General features: G+C 35.2%; 1 protein-coding gene across 1 annotated transcript in view; it reads left to right on the forward strand.

The window, feature by feature from the left end:
- Positions 1–20,790, forward strand: part of LOC110030909 — an 85,526-nt gene that overhangs the window by 62,053 nt on the left and 2,683 nt on the right. The window contains exons 16-18 of the mRNA XM_020733895.1: positions 1,000–1,098; positions 7,814–7,863; positions 18,684–18,772. Of these exons, the coding sequence (XP_020589554.1) occupies positions 1,000–1,098; positions 7,814–7,863; positions 18,684–18,772 (238 nt within the window). The remainder of the gene's footprint in view (positions 1–999; positions 1,099–7,813; positions 7,864–18,683; positions 18,773–20,790) is intronic.

Raw genomic sequence — 20,790 nt, forward strand, 5'->3', positions numbered from 1 at the left:
GTTTGTTTCTTTATTTCCTTCCTTCTTATTTGCTCGTTGTTCTGCTTACTATTAAAATTTGCGGAAGAATTTTTATTGCTTGCACCTTTTTCATTGTACCTTACAACCACTATATATAATAGCATGGCCTGCATACTGATCCTCAAAATAGGGAACTTGAATCCTTTTATATTAGGAATCTCGCCAAATAGGAGCAACATAACATAGGAAAATATCTAATGAAAAGGAAACATAAGTAATGAATTGTTTTGTGGATGAAATTAAATTTCTTCCTAATCATGCCTATGGATTGGCACCGTCGTACACCATTTCAATTTTCTTCTTGAATCTACCGCCTTTGTCATTGAGCTTCTTTGAACTCCCCAACAGGTCGCCTGTTCCATCCACAGTGCAATCTTTTGCATCTGGTCATACTCACCTTGACTAATGTAGTTGGTTTGTTGAATGATAAAGTTGGGTCAGCTTTATCAAATATTCCTATTCCCTCTGTAATAAGTTTTCTTCCACACTCTTGGGCAAATTTAGTTTTTGTTATTTAATGAGATCGTTTGGCTTGTGAGGCCTCTTTGTTTTTCTATTATTGAGAAATTATTTTTGGGTTGTTGGTTTATTAAAATGGAGATTATTAGCATTCAACTGAGCTCTTTGGTCTCCAATTTTATAATTTCTAAAATTTTTTCTGAAGGTGGATGCCCCAAGCTTTTTTTCCGCTTATTTTTTTATATCAGTGCTTTCTCAATATGCATGCTTAATTGGTGGCTGCATTTTGACCATTCACAGGACTTTGCAATCAGGTTATTCGTTTCAGTTCTTTTCATATATCTATTTTTCATGTTCCTTATTTTAATCCACTTCAGGCCGAATTAAAAGTTTGGCTATCGGCATTTTGTTTTTTTAATGTCTTATTCTTTCCATCATTGTTGTCATTTCTCAAATTTGATTTTTAACTTTGTGCCCAATGATTTTTTTTTGTTGCTTTAATACTTTAGTTTTTTGCAGGTCATAAAGTATTGGGCAGAGAAAGGTGTTTCAGGTTTCACAGTTTTTAAATATCGCCTTTGCCGGCTTGAAGGCCAACCCACACTAACTACTAACCAGGTTCTTGCTTATTATTTTTGCTGTGAAATTCTTAAACAAACCTTTTTGTTTATAATTGTGGTAACTTTTTTTTTTAAATCTTCTGGTGCATAATTTTTTACGTAGTTATAAATTTGTTAGTTATGTTTTTATGGCGTGGCACTTGGTTAGATACTATGAGTGCCTTTTGCGATTCTGGGTTTTGTTGGTGTGGGTGATATGAGTATCTTTTACCCTATATTGTAAATTGAAATCGCTTTTTCTAATGATGCAGTATTTATTATCGTAAGTGGTTTTTTTTTTTTTTTTTTTGGGTTCCACATGTGATGTGAAGTGAGAATCATTTGGATTTTCTTTTTCGATCATATGGCTGGGATGGCCAAACTTTTTCAATTAGTTTCTCTGCAGGTCTTTTGCATTGCTTTTACAAAAACTAGTAATAAGCTAAATTGAGTTATAATTCCTATTCGACCAACCAATTACTTTTGGCAAGGCTTGTAAATGCATCACTTCTTTTCCTCTCGGGCAACCTAGCATACCTTAGGGTTACTGTTCAAATAGATGTCGGACAATGCTTCTTATTTATTTGCTTTTGTACAATCATTAAACTTTGCTATGAGTTGCTTGCATCTCTTCCAAGGGAATTTCAGATTTCGTAGTGTGCTTGGATGCTTTCTTATGATCAACTTCATTGCTTGATAGTTTATTCTATAAAGGATTGGTCTATTAGCACGCATGCCTTTTAAATGGTTGCTTTTTAGTCTATTGGATGTTTACCTTTGTGTTGGGTTGATTGCTCAATAGTTCGTTAGTATTTCAATTGTATGTTAACCTTTATGTTTATCTTTTTGTGGGGTTAATTGGTCAATAGTTCGTTAGTATTTCAATCTTTAATATATAATTTATTTTTTTCCTTTTTCTTTTATTTTTAAGAAAAAAAATCAAAGAATCGTTTCTTATTTATGTAAGCATAAGTAATGTGAATATTGGAGAGAATATTATCCTTGGAATGCGGGTTATGCTTGTTTTTTTGGAATGTTTTTTTATGGATATCTTGTGAATAAATTATAAGAATGATTTTTTTCCATATAAACTGAGGAAATTGGCCATGTTCTCCACTTTTGTTGGAACTCATATCTTGAATATAATTTTGTAGTTTTGTCAAATGGAATGTCTCATTTCCACAATATAGCCCTCATAAACTCATAATCACCAACATTGAAAATTGTTGATTGTTTTGCCAAATTATCGCTGCATTTTTTGTTAGTTTGACAAAAGTTCTTGTTTAACAGTAACAATCTTTTTGTTATCATAATCGCATTTTGATTCTTAAAGTGTATATAAGAATCTTGGTGCACATCATCTTGATCTCAGAATGTTAAATGACTACAAATTGTTTCAATTTTTTTTGATCGGAGGGTCAAATTGAGTTTTTGGGTCAACTTACGGGTTGAGTTGAAATTTACTTGAACTTAATCCAAATATAAAATGGTTTAGAAAGATTAACTTGAAATTGTTTCGCTTTCAACTTGACTTATCTGAATCGAAACCACTGAATCAGTCGAACTTGAGCTTATGAAATATTCTTGACAAATTTGGGTCAAATTTTGTTGTCGGGTGTAATTTTAGTTATGGAGTAAACGCGAACCGAATATTTCATGCTCCTCATCAATAATCATATATAGATAAACTCATACGTGTAAGAAATTGATTTTTTTTTTTGCAACCAGAACTTTGAAAAAAAAAGATTAATTGGGTGAGTTTTGAGATTTTACTAATATTCTTGACAAATTTGGGTCAAATTTTGTTGTCGGGTGTAATTTTAGTTATGGAGTAAACGCAAACCGAATATTTCATGCTCCTCATCAATAATCATATATAGATAAACTCATACGTGTAAGAAATTGATTTTTTTTTTTTTTGCAACCAGAACCTTGAAAAAAAAAAGATTAATTGGGCGAGTTTTGAGATTTTACCTGTGTTGGAAGCCTCTATTTATGTCTTCAGCGGGGGTCGCTGCAACTTAAGTTGGAGAAGGGGGAGCCGAGCTTCGGTATTTTAGCGCAGAGGAGAAGCGAGCAGGTGAGTGCTTCAGTGTAGATAAAGTAGTCGGGCGTGAGGAAGAAGAGACGAATGCTTTCGGTGCAGAGACGAGATCAAACCGAAGGATGATGCTTCAGTGCGTGAGGGAGGAGCCGAGCGGGAGGAAGAAGAGTCAAATGCTTTCGGTTCGTGAGGGAGGAGTCGAATGGGTGTTTGGCGTTCGAAGGGGTGAAGGAGGCGTTCGGTCGAAGAGAGGAAGAGGCGAGCGGGGGTCTTTGTGCCGAGGTGAGAAGGCGAGCAGAGGTCTTTGTGCCGAGGTGAGAAGGTGAGCGGGGGTTAGCCGAGGAGGGTGAGTGAGAGTGAGGAGCAGGCGAGTGGGGGGCCTTCGGTCGAGTGAGAGGAGGAAGGCAAGACTGTCGTGCTCGAGAAAAAAATAGGCTAACGGGAGAAGAAGATCAAATCGCAGCTTTTCTGTGAAGGTCGGGAGAGGATCGAGTAGGGGATGAGAGAGTTCGGTCGAGCGAGCTCGAGAAGATGGGGAGGCGAGTGGCTTCGGTGCGTGGGGCAGAGAGTGGAAGAAGCGAGCGTTTCTGTTCGCAGAAGGAGTGGGTGAGGCGAGCGGGAGAGGAAAGTGCGCGAATTGAATTGTATAGCCGAAAATTTCAGAGCCGTTACACGAAGCAACCACCTCAATTGAAAAATCCAAATTCTCAATTTAGGTGAGATTAAATGTCAAATTTGAAGTGCAAAAATTTAAAATTCAAAATGTTTTACCCTTAATCAGCCCAGTCCAACATGAATCAAATCCGAGTTGAACCTGGGTTGAGCCCGGGCCCGCGCCCGCTAAAAATGGGGTGCATCGATTTTTTGTGTCGTTTGTGCGTGCACGTAACCCTAGCAATATGGGTGTCCTTCCCGACTAGAATTAACGTTCCGGACGCGACCATGCAGTCTGTTTCGTCCTTCGGGGTCGTTCAAACAAGTTTGCCGACGGTCGGGCCAAAAATGTGTCAACTTCGTGCGTGGTGTAGCGAGTGCGTTGCTGAGTCACGGAGGGTTCACCTAAGGCCGTCTGATCCTGTAGGAACTCATATTCGGGCCCTCTACATGCTAGTCCTTAGTTCTTCACAAAATGAGTCAAGAAGTGATTTGAAGTTCTATGGGAGGTGGGCTCTATTACTAGTCTGTGAAGATGGTCAACAAGGAACTCCTAAGGCTAGATTTTGGGTTCTGGGAGTAGGAAGCTAAGACCTCACTAAAAATGAGGTCAACACGTTGTCGACATAATTTGATACATATTACAACACTCATTTGTAGATCATGTTATTGTAATGTGATTTTATTTGTTGATCATGTTATTTTATCTAGATTACTTGATTTTTATTGATCATGTTATTGTAATGTGATTTTATTTGATAAATAGAGCACTTAAGTAGTTTTTCCCAATAAAATTATTTTAAAATTGCTTAAAATTAAAAATTTTAACTTTCATTTCGTCATTAGACACTTGTATGATTATGAGCAGCAAAATTATTTAGTGTTTTTCCTGTAATTTGCTATTGTAGTACATTAATTGTGTTGCATTTGAATAATTTATTTTTTTTCACTACAGAATTAAACTTATGAATGTTATCTTCTCTTATGGTTTTTTAGATAAAATTTATAGTATTCGTTTATCATTTCTATGATTGATAATGCTTGGGTTGGTTTGTTTGAAAGATTAACGTACGTATTATTATTTTTTTCTTAATCCGCTTTTAGCTTTTTCAATTTAAGGTTAATTACTCTTTTTGGCCAAAGTTAAAGTTTGGGCTGCAGTATGGAGGCCTTATTTTAATGTTCATCCTAGTCTTTTATTTGTTATTTTAAAGGATATTTTTTACACATATTTGGTGTCATGCTAGAATTTGTAGATGATAAGTTTTGATCCATTTCAATCTGTTTTTTGTTTCTTTCATTTTTTTTTGTGCTTGCGATGTTTTTGTCTTTGTTTGTGAAACATCTCAAGGATTTTTTTTTTTTTAATTTTTAATATCCTTTTGTCTGTTTGGTTTTGTTTATGTTCAAGCCTCTTTTTTATTTCTTGTATCAGATTTGTGCGTTTTATCAAGTTTTTAAAATCAATGATCAATATTCAACTTGACTTTTAGCTACTGTTGTAATTTTCTTCAGGTTTGTTTTTTCTCATGGTACTCTACAATATATATTTGCATATTATTTTTTTAACGTTGACATATGAAATTTGTTGTGCCGTTTTCCTCTGCATCCAGCTTTAATTTGTAGGCAAATTTACTAATTTTAAGTGTTTATGCCAATCTTATACGTACTGTTTAATCATGTTAAAATGCTGATTGCCTTAACCGGTACCTCTCGTTTTTTTTTTCTGGATAGAATAATTTTTTGGTTCTAATTTGTTCCTTATGTAAGTTTCAAGTATCTGGTGTAGAAAATGAATATTCTACTTGCGCTAGTTGCTCAAAAATAGCAAATTATCTAAGCAACACTTCAAAGAAGTTAATACTTTTTATTAGAGGCAAGAACATCGTTTTTCAAAATGTTTTGTGAAAGGCTGTCTTTATAATCTTTTAGTATGCCAAGGTGATGCAAATTTTGATGATACTAGGTCCAATTTGTTGGTCTAGAATTGAGAGAATTTTTTCTGAATTCTGTCCGTTGGAGCAGCATAATGGATGGAAATAATAAACTTGATTTAATTGGAATCTGTTCAAAAATAACTTGCGGTTAGCGGCAAATATTTTGAGTTGGTGGCCGCGGCATGAAATATAGGCTGGAGATAGCTGGAGGATTTTCTGGATTGTCTTGTTGGTGTGAAATTTGTAAGACATGAAGTAAACTTCTAAATTATTTGTGTTTATTTTTTTCTGTAAAGTGCTTGAGCATTCATATTTGTTCTTCAATTTGGCTTGAATTCCATCCTATTTTAATAGCTGGTTTGTTCCCTTTTTTTACTTGCCTCTTGTAGTACATAAGAAATTGTGAGCTGCTTTCAAAAGTTTGAGAAGTCAAACCCCATCTTAGTAGGAGTTTGAGAGCAATTTGAGTTGAGTTTGAGTCGGCCTCAACTCAGGCTTGGACTTGATTTAATTAATCGAGTTCAAGCTCGAGCTCGAGCTTTATTCTTCGAGTTCAAGCTGGCTCACAAGCTGCTTGATTAATATCAAAGAGAGAAATAATATTAATTTGAACTTGTGATATAATAAAATGATAGATAAAATGAACTTTAGGAGCTAGATATTGTTTGTAAGACAAGATTGTCTAATTGGTGTGAAATTTGTAAGACCGGAAGTAAGTTACTAAACTATTTGTGTTTATTTTTGCTTGTAAAGTGCTTGATTTTAAGGTTTTTTTTTTATTTTAATGATTTTGTGAGCATTCGACTTTATTGTTCAAATTTTACTTGAAAATTTTCACTTCGAATTTGGCCTGAATTCCATCCTATTTTAGTAGCTGGTTTGGTCCTTTTTTTATGTGCATGTTGTAGATATAAGAAATTGTGAGCTGCCTTCAGAAGTTTAAGAAGACAAATCGCATGTCTTAGGAATAGTTTGAGAACAAGTTGAGTTGAGCTTGAGTTGGCCTCGACTTGTGCTTGGACTTGATTTAATTAATCATGTTCAAGCTCGAGGTCGAGCTTTATTTTGAGTTCGAGTTGGCTCATCTGCTACTTGATTAATATTCAAGTGAGAAATAATATTATTTTGAACTAGTATTATAGAAAAATGATGAATAAAATGAACTTTAGGAGCTTGATAAAGATAAATTATTTGATATAAAATTTATAATATCATTTTTTAAATATTTTTAATTATTTAAAGATAAAGTCTTAAAATTTGTTATAATTTTTCTATTTTTTTATATTTTTTATCTTTTAATCGGGCCTGCTCATGAGCTAACAAATCAAGTCATGGCTTACTTTTGCTTGGCTTCTTATATGATTGATCTCAGTTTACGAGGAACTTATTGTGCCGAGCCCAAGAGGGCTCACATGTTTCGGCTTAACTCAGTTACACTTCCATTTAGCAATGATCTCCCGTTAGCAAATGTTTATTGAGCTCGCCTTTGTGGCTATTATTCTGGCATGTAATTTAACGACTAAGGTCGAAATATGGCCTTAACTCAGTGGGCATTTTTATCTAGATTTCCTTTTGTTTATGTTTTTTTTTTAAGGAACTAAAATTTTTTTTTCACTAGATATTTGACAACTTTAAATTAGAAAGTTGCTCGTTTCACTTTCTTTTAATTAACATCTCAGTTATCTTTCAGATTTTATTCGTCGACGTTTCATTTTTTTTTTCAATTTTTTTTTTAAACATCTCAGTTATCTTTCAGATTTTATTCGTCGACCTTTCATTTTTTTTTTTTCAATTTTTTTTTTTTAATTTAATATTTAACTCTTGGAACGTTTTTAGTCTTTCTATCAGGGCCATTAATTCTTTATTTTCCCATTCTGTTTCCTTTAGTAGGTGCAGAGATGATCTGTTATAGATGGCTAATATTTTAGTTGAATTAAAGTTATTTGAAGTATAATAATAGTTTTGATGTATGGTTAAAATACTTTTGAAAGTTTTTTTGTTGATTTTATTCAGTTCATATTTATGTTTGCGTTTGGGCACTATTTTTCTTTTTGGTGAAGACAGTGTATATGACTAACTACAATTTATTCAACACCCAGGTTTACTACTCTCGCGCACAAGTTCCTACATCAATTTCGGAACTGCGGGGGTATGTGTAAAACATCTTTTGAACTCTGAAGTAGGTATTGTGCGTTTATATATGGATGTGATGCCGCTGATGTTTATAATATAAAGCCAACTTTGCGGATGAATGAATTTTTTGGCTGTATCATTTATATACATTAGTAATTACTTGATTCATATCTGTATTGGTGGTTTGCTCAGTTTCCCATTATAGTTGTACCTCAGGAGACCGTGAATATTTTTCATGCTTTTCTGCATCACATTGTTTGGAGTATGTGATATTGCATGATTTATGTTTTACTGAAGCTGTTTAATCGATTGGATGGCTGTTGTTTCCATGCTTTTCAGCATAAATTTGATTTTCTTAATCGTTTGCATTCCTCACCTACCCATTATAGTTGGATCTCATTATTGATGAAGTATTGTAATTAGCAATCTAAAATTTTTTTGATATGATTAAATCCAAAACTAAATTCAAAACAAAAGTTGTTTTACTGTGTTTCCTGTACTTGATATTATGCCTAGGCTATTCATATTTCAATTATAAGCTTCATTCCTAGATAGAAAAATACACAAATGATGACTTTGCGCAATTTCTACTTAAGTTTATGAATTTATAAATATATTATGTTTTCAAGAATAAAAATATTGCACTGTATAAAAATACTATTAACCTTTTTTGGAGGCATGAAAGTTGGGGGGTGGATGAGAGTTTGCGTCTAATGAGTGCTTTGCCCTCAATGCGGCAGTGCTGCGATATTAGCCCGAACCGGTTTGGTCCAGGCAAAGGAGGGATTGACTTGTGTTCCAAGCCATTGTTTCCCTCATGTTTGGAGCAAGGTTCACTCCTTTTTGCTTTGGGACTGTAAATTCGTTATTTTTGCATGTTAAGGTCTTATTTTATTGTATTTTTGTGTTCAGGACAGCCGTAAGCTGCTGTTGTTTCCTCTTTATGGTTTTATTCGAAGACGAGTAGGTGCTCCGTTGTAATTCTGAGTTGGTGACCATCTAACAAGTATCATGTGGTGCTCCGACTGTAGTTCAATGTTACGGGTTTATTTTTCCTTGATTCCCTTGTACCACAATCTTCCTTTCACCTCAAACATGTTGACGTCATCGCCACAATTGCTGTCATCACTTGCAAACCGCCTCGCCACTGGTTTCCTGTTGCCAACCATCGCTCGCAACTAATCGACTTTGCCGGCGGCCCTTCCTAGCCGCTGTCTTTTTGCTACCAGCCCTCCCCAGCAGCTTTCTCCTTGATGATAGCCCTTTTTACTGCTGTGATTGTTGCTCATAGACCATCCCTTTGTTGCTATCATCTGAAAGTCAACAACCATGCTTGTTTGTTTTTCCTTGGTTTTTCGGTTGTCGGCCGTTTTTATTTTGATTTTGAAAAATATGAAAATAGTTTAAAAGGAAAGATGATTTTTTGAAAGTAACATATTGATTTAGAAATAGATGAGACCAAACGAGTCTCACCTAAAGAGTATTACAACAAGTCAACTCTGGTGATTTCTCAACTATCATATTGTTTGACTTTATGTCTTTGAAATGATGTTATTTAATATTTAATCTTCCAATTTATTTAGAATTTAGGACTTCTATTTGTACGTTATCTGATCGTACAAATAGCCTAAAAAGATAGGAAGATTTACACTGTACCGGAAGGTAACCTCAGAATCCTAAAGTGTTAAGACTTATAATTGCACACCTACGGTAACATCGGAATCCTAAAATGTTAGGACTTATAATTACACAACAGAGTTGTGCAAAAAAAACCACCTCGAACTCCTATGAGTTGTTATTTAAACTAAGGAATGTGATTGGTGATGTGAAAGTGATTTGATGTTGCAAATCCATCTTGAAGTCGCCCTTCTGAATGTCCTCGGAAAGTGATTTGATGTTGCAAATCCATCTTGAAGTCCTTATCGACCTGCCCACGCTGTTTGCTTCAAACTCTTCGTTGTAGCACTTTAGGTTTGATGTCAATCCTATGTAACCACTAGGTTTTTCTAAACTAAGGTATAGTGTGTATCAAAATGATTAAGCATGCAGTATAAAAGAAAAGAACAATATAATGTACGGTAAAGAGGAAGAACAACATAGCATGCTGAAAGAATAGTATAACGTGCTAGGAAAAGCGGTATAACATGCTAGGAGAGTATTACAACATGCTAAGAAATAAAAATGCTGCTCCGTTAAACTAACTAGTATTCACTGTATAAGCAAAATAAACATTGCCTCGAAAACTCGAGAAAATTGACAAATAATTGCCGACGAAAAATTCGAGAGAATTGACGAATAACAATCCAAATAAAACTGGTAAAACTTCGGGAAAATCCCGGAAAAAAGAGATCATGAGTGCTTTGTCCAAAATTGAATAAAACATATGAAAAATTCCGAAAAAGAGGGGACCGCAAACACTCGGGTCGGGGCTATGCTCAAATATATATTTGTACTTGAGAGTCGTCGAACGAGGGGACCGCAAACACTCGGGTCGGGGCTATGCTCCAATATATATTTGTACTTGAGGGTCGTCGAACGCTACTCGGTCACCCGAATGTATGAAACCCGTCACTCCACTAGAAGGATATCTACTGAACATAACTTAGGAGGGTACTCTTTAGCCTAGAATCGGTAATCAACAAGTGGACAACCCAGTTGTAACATATTTAAAATTTAAATTGTGGCATGCACATGCATTTCTGACATACAAAAGGAAAGTTGTATTTAATTTTGTATTGAAATTATTTTTTTATAAATGTTATATTTGTTCTTATCAATTTGTTTTATCAATTTCAAAAGAAAATATAGTTGTCCACAAGTCGATCGCGTCATCGGACCTAGGACTACCGACAACCTAAGAAGGTATGAGCCCCCCTCTAGTCTTATGTCGGTGAATGATACTTTCATCCTACAGTTCATCAGATTCCAGAATTGAGTTCTGGTGTTGTAGGATGAGGTTACATTCTGCTCTACCTCCGACGTGCATTTGTCATCATCACCCTATGCCCCAAAACAAAACCGACTTACTTACCGACTCATCACCCTATGCCCCAAAACAAAACCGACTTACTTGCGACATTGCTTGATGGTTTCACATATAGAAAAAAACTAGTATCAGACATAAGCACATCAGACATAAGCACAGAAAACCAAACTAAGAAGCAAGGAAAGAAAAGAATAAAAATGAGGATGGGAGAGAGGAGGAATTGATTTACCCAAAAGATTGAAAGAGTAAAGGGTAAATCAATCCTCAAAACTGTATCAAAAAGATCCTTGAATCAATCCACAAGAATATCATTTTCTCAAATTTTAGGATTGGATCAACCCTTGAAGGCTATCCTTTCCAAAAAATTTTTCGAATCAAATCGAAACGGGCCTGAAAGCTAAGGTGAAACTATACTCATGACTTCCCCCATCTGTATGCACTCACACCGAAGCCTGAACCCATGTATATCATTTATGTTTTCCAAACTTTCATGTTGCATTTCCGAACACTTTTCCAAATGACAACTTCATAAGCCTTCAAATCTATTCATAAGTCTAATTCATATCAGCTTTATAATTTCCAAAACAAAAATCATTAAAAGCCTTTCACATACCACCAGCTCGATTTACTCCATGAAGAAATCATCAATTAAGACTCACAGATAAGGCCATAACAGAAAGCAGAGGGTCACAAGTATGGCCAGAAAAGAAAAGCCAAATCTCTTAGCAGATAGACATAGGAAGAATAGAAGTATAGGAAAAGTCTTGCATATGAAATGATTTAAAACATGCTTCCCTAAGCTATTAATCCAACTAGCATAAAAAGAAAATCCCAAATCAGCCTCCACAGAGACATTCAACGCTTGTTGTTATGAGTCACTAGGCAAGACAAAATCAAAGCTTTATGCATGCATTTTTCCTTATTTTAACATCTCCAGCAACATGTTTCGAGCAAGGCAACAGAACGGAGGAGAAGAAGAAGAATACTTGTTTAGTGCAGATTTAAAGCAAAACACTAAAAATAAATTGAAAAAAACTCCCCCACAGAAATCCTTCCGGAATGCGTCGCGCAAATAGCTCCCCGGGTTTCTAGCTCCCGGCTCGACAAGCTCTAACCACAAGAGTATCGACCAACAGAGAGGAAGAAGAACTCCTTTCGAACAGTAAAACAGAAAGAGGTAGCCTTCCCAACAGTGAAGAAGAAAGAAAGAAAGTACCAAATTTTTTCAAAAAAGCCTTCCTCTCTCAAAAGTCCTCTCCCTTCTCTCTCAGAATTTTTTAACCACCCCACACAAAAACTGAACTCTAATAGAAGCCAATAGGTAGAGATAAGCAAAAGAGAATGCCACCTGTTTGGCGCCCAAGACAATCAACCGAAAAGAGGAAAGGAAGAGTCACAAAAAAAAAGGGGGAGCGCGTGTAGCCTCGAGTAGGAGCGTCGGCCAACCCGCTTCTTTCAATTGGAGAGCTGAACGACTGTCGTGCCACGTACGGGGAAGAAGATAGCAGCCGCATGGATCCACCGTGGAAGCTAGGGCACGGGCGAGAGGGTGCGGGATGAGCCACGGGATCGAGTCCTAAGATGGCTCGAACGAAGGTTTAGACGTGCAGGTGAATGGGTAAAATAGGGATTAGGGTTATAATTAGGTTATAATTAAGGAGTAAAATTTGTAAAAAAAGTATTTAATATTTTGAAAAATAAAATTTGATGTGTTTTACTCTACTTTTTAGTCGTGCGTCAAAACATAACAAAATTGGTATCTATTTTCGGTAGTTATGACGTTCCGAATGAGCTAGTGCTGTCCGTTTCGTCGACGGATGTCGTTTGGAGAAGTTTGCATTTTCACCTATTATTAGGCTCAATTGAAGTCCGATCCTGTGCAACTTAGCGAATTTTGTGTATTTCGTGTGTGTATGTGGTTTTCGTAGGGCTTGAAATCCTATTGAGAACTTCTCCCTGAGTCTCTACACAATAGCCCTTAACTGCTCGTCGATAAGACGATGGTTTTGAGACCATTAATGTGAGACATCACAGGAAAAATAGGAGGTGACTGATATATCTAAACTAGGGTAGGTTCCAATTCTAGTTTTCTAAGATGGTCAATAGGAATCCCTAGAGCTTGATCCTACGATCCTAAGAAAAGGTAATGACCTCAAAAATGAGGTCGACATCCGTATGTCGGACTTAGTGGCTGGATCGATCAATTCATGCTTGAGGAAACGGTCTGTCAAGGAGGCTAGACCGGCCAGTCAACTATTGGGTGGAAACCACAGCCCATTTGCCCCCTTTTCCCTTCTATCTGCCTTTTATAAATATGCTTCTTGTGTATTACTGTTTAATCATGGTTTTCTGATTTCAAATTTCTGCTTCCTGGCGTTTTTCCTTGTAGACAGATGATGCTCCAGTTGTATACAATGTTCTTTAATAGAGATCAATTTAAAGTAATGTCATGCTGAACTGTTTCCATGTTCTTTCAGCACCGGTTGTCACCCTACCCCAAAAAGCATATATATTATCGGTAAAAGTTGGGTTTCCTCAACACAACAGTTTTTTCTAGCCGATTAATACCTACAGTTCCCTAACATTCTGTCATCGCCTTAATCCCAATAGTTTTCATAGTTTCGTCTCCATATAAATATCAGGAGCCAAGAATATTATCTCTTCATAGTGTACTTGCAAGCTCTCTTATAATAGTCTAACCATTACTCGTGATATTTGTTAAAACATAATACTTGCACGATACATTCATGGACATTTCATCCATGTGTGAAATCATAAATGAATGTCTGCATTGTATTATATCATAACATAACATAATATCACATGTATTGTAAAAGAAGTCAACATGCATTCGTAAATGAATGTCTCCAAGTTATTGACACTATCGATCATTAAAATGATACACCTGAAGACGTCACTATTCCCACAGACAATATATTAACCATTCAGTCTCCACACATTGTTGTAGCACCCCGGTCTTTGGAACCTCATATCGTGGAGGCGAGGGAGATTCTTCAGACTCCGCTTGCCCTTGAACCTATCATTGATGTTACAAGTGAAAATACCTCTGTTGTTCACTACCGCCTGATCAAGTCTAGAAAGTTGTCAATGCTACTTAAACTCAGGAGGACCTTGATGTGCAACGTTGTTCACTACCGCCTGATCAAGTCTAGAAAGTTGCCCTTGGGCTTTTTTATAAAAAAAAATTAACCTGGATTCATACATTTTCCTACACCTGTCCAGTCACCTTTGGACCAATCCATTAGTCAGATGAGTCAATCCTCGGATGAGGGAGGATTGACAGGTCTACACATCCAGGAGGAAGAAGAATAAAGACATACTTGAGCTCAGAAATCTGATGGATAATACTTTGGTTACTTCGGGTAATAGTACGCATCTTACCAATTTGTTAGTTGGCTCCCTTTCGAGAACTAGAGGTAGAGGAAGAACTAAAGTGAGACGTCCCTAGCATCTTTGCACCTGTTGGTGAATTTTTGATTTTTTTTATCTTTATGTATCTTTGCTTCTTTAGGTTTTTGTGTGTTGTATTGTGTGAGTTGGGTCTTCTTTTAGGCCATCTCATATAACCTATCTGTAACTTTTTTTTTAATATATTAGCCCTTGGGCTTTTTTATAAAAAAAATTAACCTGGATTCATACATTTCCTGCAGATGAGCATCTACAATATGAAAAAATTCTAAATGTGTTTTTGTCAAATTAAAAATCATATGAAAACCTATAGGAGATTATTTTTCTTAAATGAGAACAAGATTATTTCACGGGACTTGACAAAGTAGCCCTACGAAGAGTGCTCACATGTTCGTCTCGAGCTCGCCACCTCGTATAGATAGCCTGAGGCTTGTAGACAACATAACATTTCATAAAATTTGGCTCAAAACATGCATTTATCCAAAAATGTACTTGCGCAAAGATACCTCAAAAGGGTTTTTCAAATTTTGTGCTAAAACTCATAGGGAAGCTTTTAAAGTTCACCTCTGATGGCTGTTGGAAACAAGAAAGCACAAAATATGAGTAAACTTTAATGTGGAAGTGTTGGGATCGTGCTCTAGGGCTTCAAGGCTTAGCTACAATACTCGATTGTGGGTACTCCCGAGGTGAGAGAAACCGAGAGAACAAAGTGGGCAGTGAGACGCGACATTTAAGAAAATCCTAAAGAATTCCTCGTCGTTCGATCTCTTCCAATCGACACATGCTCTAGTAAGCGTTGAAGGAGTCGGTGGCTATAGTTCCCATGCGGGAAATTAAGAAAAAATTAGGAGGTATCGAGTTAACCGTCTATATTCTCCTTGATTAATGAAAAATTAGGAGGTGTCGGGCTAATCGTATGTATTCTCATTGGTTAATTCCAAGCTCCGAGCAGGGTGTGATAGGTGCGATGTGGTTTTGATGGAAGATCGTAAAAATGAGTAAAAATTTTAAAATTCAAATCTATGAAATAAAGTTAAAATTGAACCAATCTAAAACTAAATATTGAAAAAGTAAAACTTTTGCATTTTGTAATCACTTATAATTAAATTAAATTTATTTTAAGAAATTAATGCTACCAATTATTTAATTTAAATTTGAAACTTAGTTAAACCATCGTTTTTAAGATCAATATAACTCAACATATTGAGGTCATCTTAAAGTAAACCCTGTGACCATCATCTTGACTAAACCTTAAAGCCCAAAAGCCTAAGCCCACAACCTATTAAGAGGTTACATGAAATAAAGTAAATGAAAATAGGCTCCCATCTAAACATTAGCCAAGCACTAGAAGAAAAAGCTCATCAAGATAACATCCAACATTTTTGGCATCCCTAGCCCCACACTTGAAATCTTGTCCAAGGGAATCAAATTCCACAAAATTTGAGCCCAACCACTTAGAGCAAGCTATCCCTTTCTTTTCCCCTCCATGATTATTGGATCTCTGATGCCCGAAATTCAAAGAGGAAGCCCCTGTTTCTCTTCATAAAGTTGTTGTCTGGCTCTTTCCAATGCCTCCAGAGTATTCTTTGACCATCCTTAAGCTCTGCCTAAGCTTTTCATAGCCGCGATAGCCATTATAAGGCCAAACCCGAGACTTGCTCAAGTGATCAAAACTTTCTATTCCCTTAGTGAACATTTGAAATTCTTACTCCCAAGCACTCTGCAAAGAACAATTACTCGTTCCCACCATTTTCATACCTTCGTCACTACCAGAGAATCCTAATTTCGCACCAAGACATTTTACGATCTTAGCTTTAAACATCTCAAAGTTAAAATTGGCCCTTCCATTTGCTCCACAGAGGTTCAAAATCACTTCCCAAATCAAAACCCTCAATTTTCACAACCAGCATCCCCATCCAACACCAACTTGAACCACCTTTCAATTATTCTTGCAGGAGAAGAGGGAGCTTCAAATTGACACCTCAAAGAGCTTCATTGTCTCAAGTCGGTCGTCTTTGTTAAACCCAATCGAGGCCTCACCACTTCAATTAAGGTGATGACTAGAAACTTAGAAATTTTGTTTGTTTTTGGTCTTTTATGAAAAGAATTTGCAAATCCGTTTGTATCTAGCTGTGAAAATGTGTTCACTAGGGTTAGTTAATGATGGATTAGGACGAATTTAGAGCTGTGGGCCGACTACAACAAGCAAAGAAGTGTGGACGGTCATTGTTCATCGTTCTTGTGAGGTGGATGAACCGATGTCGTCAATTCCCATGTATTTGAAGCTAATAGTGATGATTAGACTGTATGGAAAAACTGTGGAGGAACGGAGAGTTTGATTGAGGCCACCTTAGCATACTCGAGGAAAGCGTGGACAATTACGTGATGACCCACGAGCATGCACCTTAGCATACTCGAGGAAAGCGTGGACAATTACTGGGCGAAATCTCATCCAGGAGGAAAGCGTGGACAATTACTGGACAATTACTGGACAGGTCTACACATCCAGGAGGAAAAATAGTGATGGTTAGATATGCTACAGATGACGGGGCGCCGTATTGGATAATTAAAAAAATTGTGATTTAATTTAATCCCAAAAAATCCAAATAATTTTAAAAATTCGCACTCTTTAGGCATTATAAGGCATTGTTACTTTAGATGTTATGGTAGTAAATATATTGTGTTGTGTTTGGTCGCTAGATGCTTGCTAGGGCGAGTAGATGGTTCGCTATTGCATTAGGTTGTGATAGATTTTTATTTGTATGTTTCTTGGCTGCCATAGTTAACTTAGGATGTGTTAACTCTGTTTTGTTGGGATTGTTGTAGTTTAAACTACTGAGCTGCTGTAGTAACCTACGGTTTTCTTTAGTTGTGTCATTTTTTTTACAGATAGGGTGATTTTAGTTGGTTTACTATCAATGTCTGAATCATTCAAAAGAGAATGACCACCGAAGCGGCATATAGACCTCAACTAAACTTACCAAGGTGCTTCAGATCATGTACTCCGATTTGTCTGAAATTGGTTTTGGATTGACTCCCATCTATTGGTCTTTGTCTTGTGCTTTGCTCGATACATCTGCCCCCTTCATTTTAGGTCGTTTACTTTTTTGTGCATGCATGGATTGCCAGTAGGCTTACTAAGGACTAAATTCTGTACCCAAATTAAAAAATTACACTTAACTTTTCGAAATTAATGAAACTCATAACTAAACCCAAAATTGCTTAAAATACTTTATTCATAACTCTATCAAATATCATGGAATTAAAACAACCAAATTGACATTAACTAAAATTGAGCAGATACCTCTTTATGATTTATTAATGACCACAAAATATCACCGTATGGCAAAAGATGCTTCGGACAATGTACATCAATTAGTCTGAAATTGGTTTGGGATTGGCACCCATATGTTGGTTTTTGTCCTTTGCTTTGCTAGATACCTCTTTTTTTGCCTTTGCGTGGATTGCTAGTAGGCTTAATATGGACTAAATTTTATACCCAAATTAAGTAATTTCAACTTAAGTTTTTGAAATTAATGACTAAATTTTATACCCAAATTAAGTAATTTCAACTTAACTTTTCAAAATTAATGAAACTCATTACTAAACTCGAAGTTGCTTAAAATACTTTATTCATAACTCTTTAAGATATCATGGAATTAAAACAACCAAATTGACATTAACTAAAATTGAGCCGATACCTCCTCACAACGATCCTCACTATCTTTGATGTCTTACTTTTCTTCCCTTGGGTTATGTTAATAACTTTTCCTCTTTTTGAGTCTTTCCTGTTTGAGATTTTTTATTATCATTCGTGGAATCCTAAACTTAAAGTTTTCTTGAAGTTTAAACCTCAACTAACATTATAAGTTTTCTGAAATGACTTTTACCGCTTAAGATTTATTTAACCATAAGGGCAAGCCCTTATAGGAATTTTCCAACCCATATTTTATCTAAATCTTGTGTATTTTTCAGATTAGATTGGGGAAAGTTTTGTTGGTTTAATCGTAAACCTTGCAAATTGGACTCATTGTAATGTGATATTTCTTTCTTTGAGGGCGGCATATTTGTTTTGATGATATGTTTAATTATTTAAATAAGTAAATCTTTGAATTTGTACGATATTCAAAAATTCTTTGTCAAAAAATAAAACCTACACGGTACAACATAGATTTCATTCCCGGCTGTGATGACTGATAACCTTCCCAAGATTGCATAATACTTTTTCTTTTGCCTTTTGTTTTGTATTAAATTTATTTGTTCCAAAAATAGTTTCATATCTCTGGATGTTGTTTTAAAATTTTTTAAAAGTGTGCTGTAACTTATCTTAGATGTTGCTATCTATGGATTTTCTTGAATCATGAAGCTTAATCACTCCGTTTGTCATGTAAAAATGAACTCAATTATTTTTTTGTTCGCAGACTGGTATGTGATGATATTAGTGGAGGGCAAGAAAATTTTCCTATCCCTGCCACGAATGTTGTTGATGATCCTCCTTTTCCTCCTTCAGGTGAGTTTCATTACATTACCTCTTTTTTTTTTATTAAAAACTCACTTGAATGTTTCTAATTAATAATTTTGTACTACCAATATTTAGAATGGTTAACATGTTTTTTGCATTTGATTGTTTCCGTAATTTTGTTAATTTTCACTGTTTATTTATTTATTTATTTTGGTGTACTTCTTTAACCTATTTGGTATAGAGCAACATTGTTTTTACAGAATCTTTGCTGCGTCTTTCATCATAATTTCTTCTTCTTGCTTTGACAGCCCCCATTTTGGGGGCACTGTCCCACAAATTTTTTTGGCGTAGTTCTTTTTTTTTTCTTGCCTCATTGTCAGTTGTTTGTAGGGTTTGCTTGGTATGATGTTGTGTGGCTTTCATCTCTTGCTTTGCGCCCTTACATGGGGCATTGTTGTTGGTCCTTTGCTTGCATGTTGTCTCGTGTTGTCCTTGGCTATAGCGGTATACTTTTTCCGATGAAGTAAAATGGTGGAATTGGGAGTTGAGACATTCTGCTTTGACAAAGCAAGGTGTAAATTAAATTAGTTTTTGATATAGTTTTATTTGCTATCATAAACGCTTGAGCGACAATTCACAATAAAAATTGTAAGTTTTGGAATGATATTCGTTATTTGTATTTAATTAAAATTTTGGGGAATTTACATACTAGCACCCAATTTTTATGCATTTACTTATTTCTCACCCAATCTTTGATTTTTACATCTAAAGAACCTTTTCCTATGTATGAAAGTTGAAAATAGTGTAATCCACCTCTTAATTCGTATGGAAATTTCCATAAATTGTCATATTGATTTGGTCAAAGATCTTGAAATATCCAAGCTTGAAATGGATTCATAGACAATAATATCATATCAGTTTAGCAATTACTATATTCCTTGTAAAATAAACATGCTGATTGTAAAAAGCCGTTGAACTCTAGGAGTTTATGAATGTATCATTGAAACATATGAGTATGCTAAGTTTGTGGTAACATTAGTCTGATGACAGAAACCATAATGTTTGATGACAACTTTTTTTTTTTGCTCACATATACGGCATTCTAATTTAGAGAAACTCTTCTTATAATAAAAAATTATAACTTAAGTTTTGTATTCAACTACTTAGTGAATAATTATATTTCTACAGTGTACTAATATTTTATGCTTGTGTTTTAAGATGTGGTTAAAAAATGATAAAACATTAAAATTTTATTTTATGAAAACATTTGAATAATTTTGTTTAATATTTGTTAAATTATTTGTGTTAAGAAGTAACCTTAGGAGTTTGCACTTATTTTCATTTTTATTTTTTTAAAATTATTTACATTTTGTTAAGAAATTCTTTTGTGGCTGACTTTTCCTTATACTTTATTTTTTGGTATGATTCTAATGCAGGGCCAATAAAGAGAATTATGCTATAATTTTAATGTGTTCATGTTGAATTTAAACTTTAAATAAGATTATGAATGCTTGTGATTAACGCTTGTTTTTTAAACAATCAAGTCTAATATGATTCTAATTAATTTAAGAAATGACTTTATATTTATTAATGCTTGCACTACAGTTTCACTAAACGATTTTGACAGAAGTTCGATTGATTCAATGCTCATCCATATTTGTGGCAACCAAATCGAGTTCGGAATGTCGAAAATGCATTCAAAATGAAATTTTCTCGAAACTCACTCCTGCTGCATCGATCATGTAGTTGTGTGTTAAATGGAAGATAATGTTGGTTGAGACCCCTCCATTGCAATTTAGCAAACGTTATCTATTCATTAGTTGACTCAGTTGAGTCTTTCATTATTTACATGTTAGAGTCACTCATATTGCTATATTCATTGCATGAAATCAAAATATAAAAAATATTTTCATGCTTTTGGCGATAACTTGCGCTTAGTTTGAGGAAGTAATGATAATGTATACCCAAATAGTTTTATTTTTACATATTGAAATTTAGTATTCATATTTGAAAACTAATCCTTGCGAAATCTCTTGAAATTTGGTGCCAACGAAATGTGTATAAAG

This window comes from Phalaenopsis equestris, unplaced genomic scaffold, assembly GCF_001263595.1.
Source record: "Phalaenopsis equestris unplaced genomic scaffold, ASM126359v1 Scaffold000002, whole genome shotgun sequence".
Taxonomy (NCBI): Eukaryota; Viridiplantae; Streptophyta; class Magnoliopsida; order Asparagales; family Orchidaceae; genus Phalaenopsis; species Phalaenopsis equestris.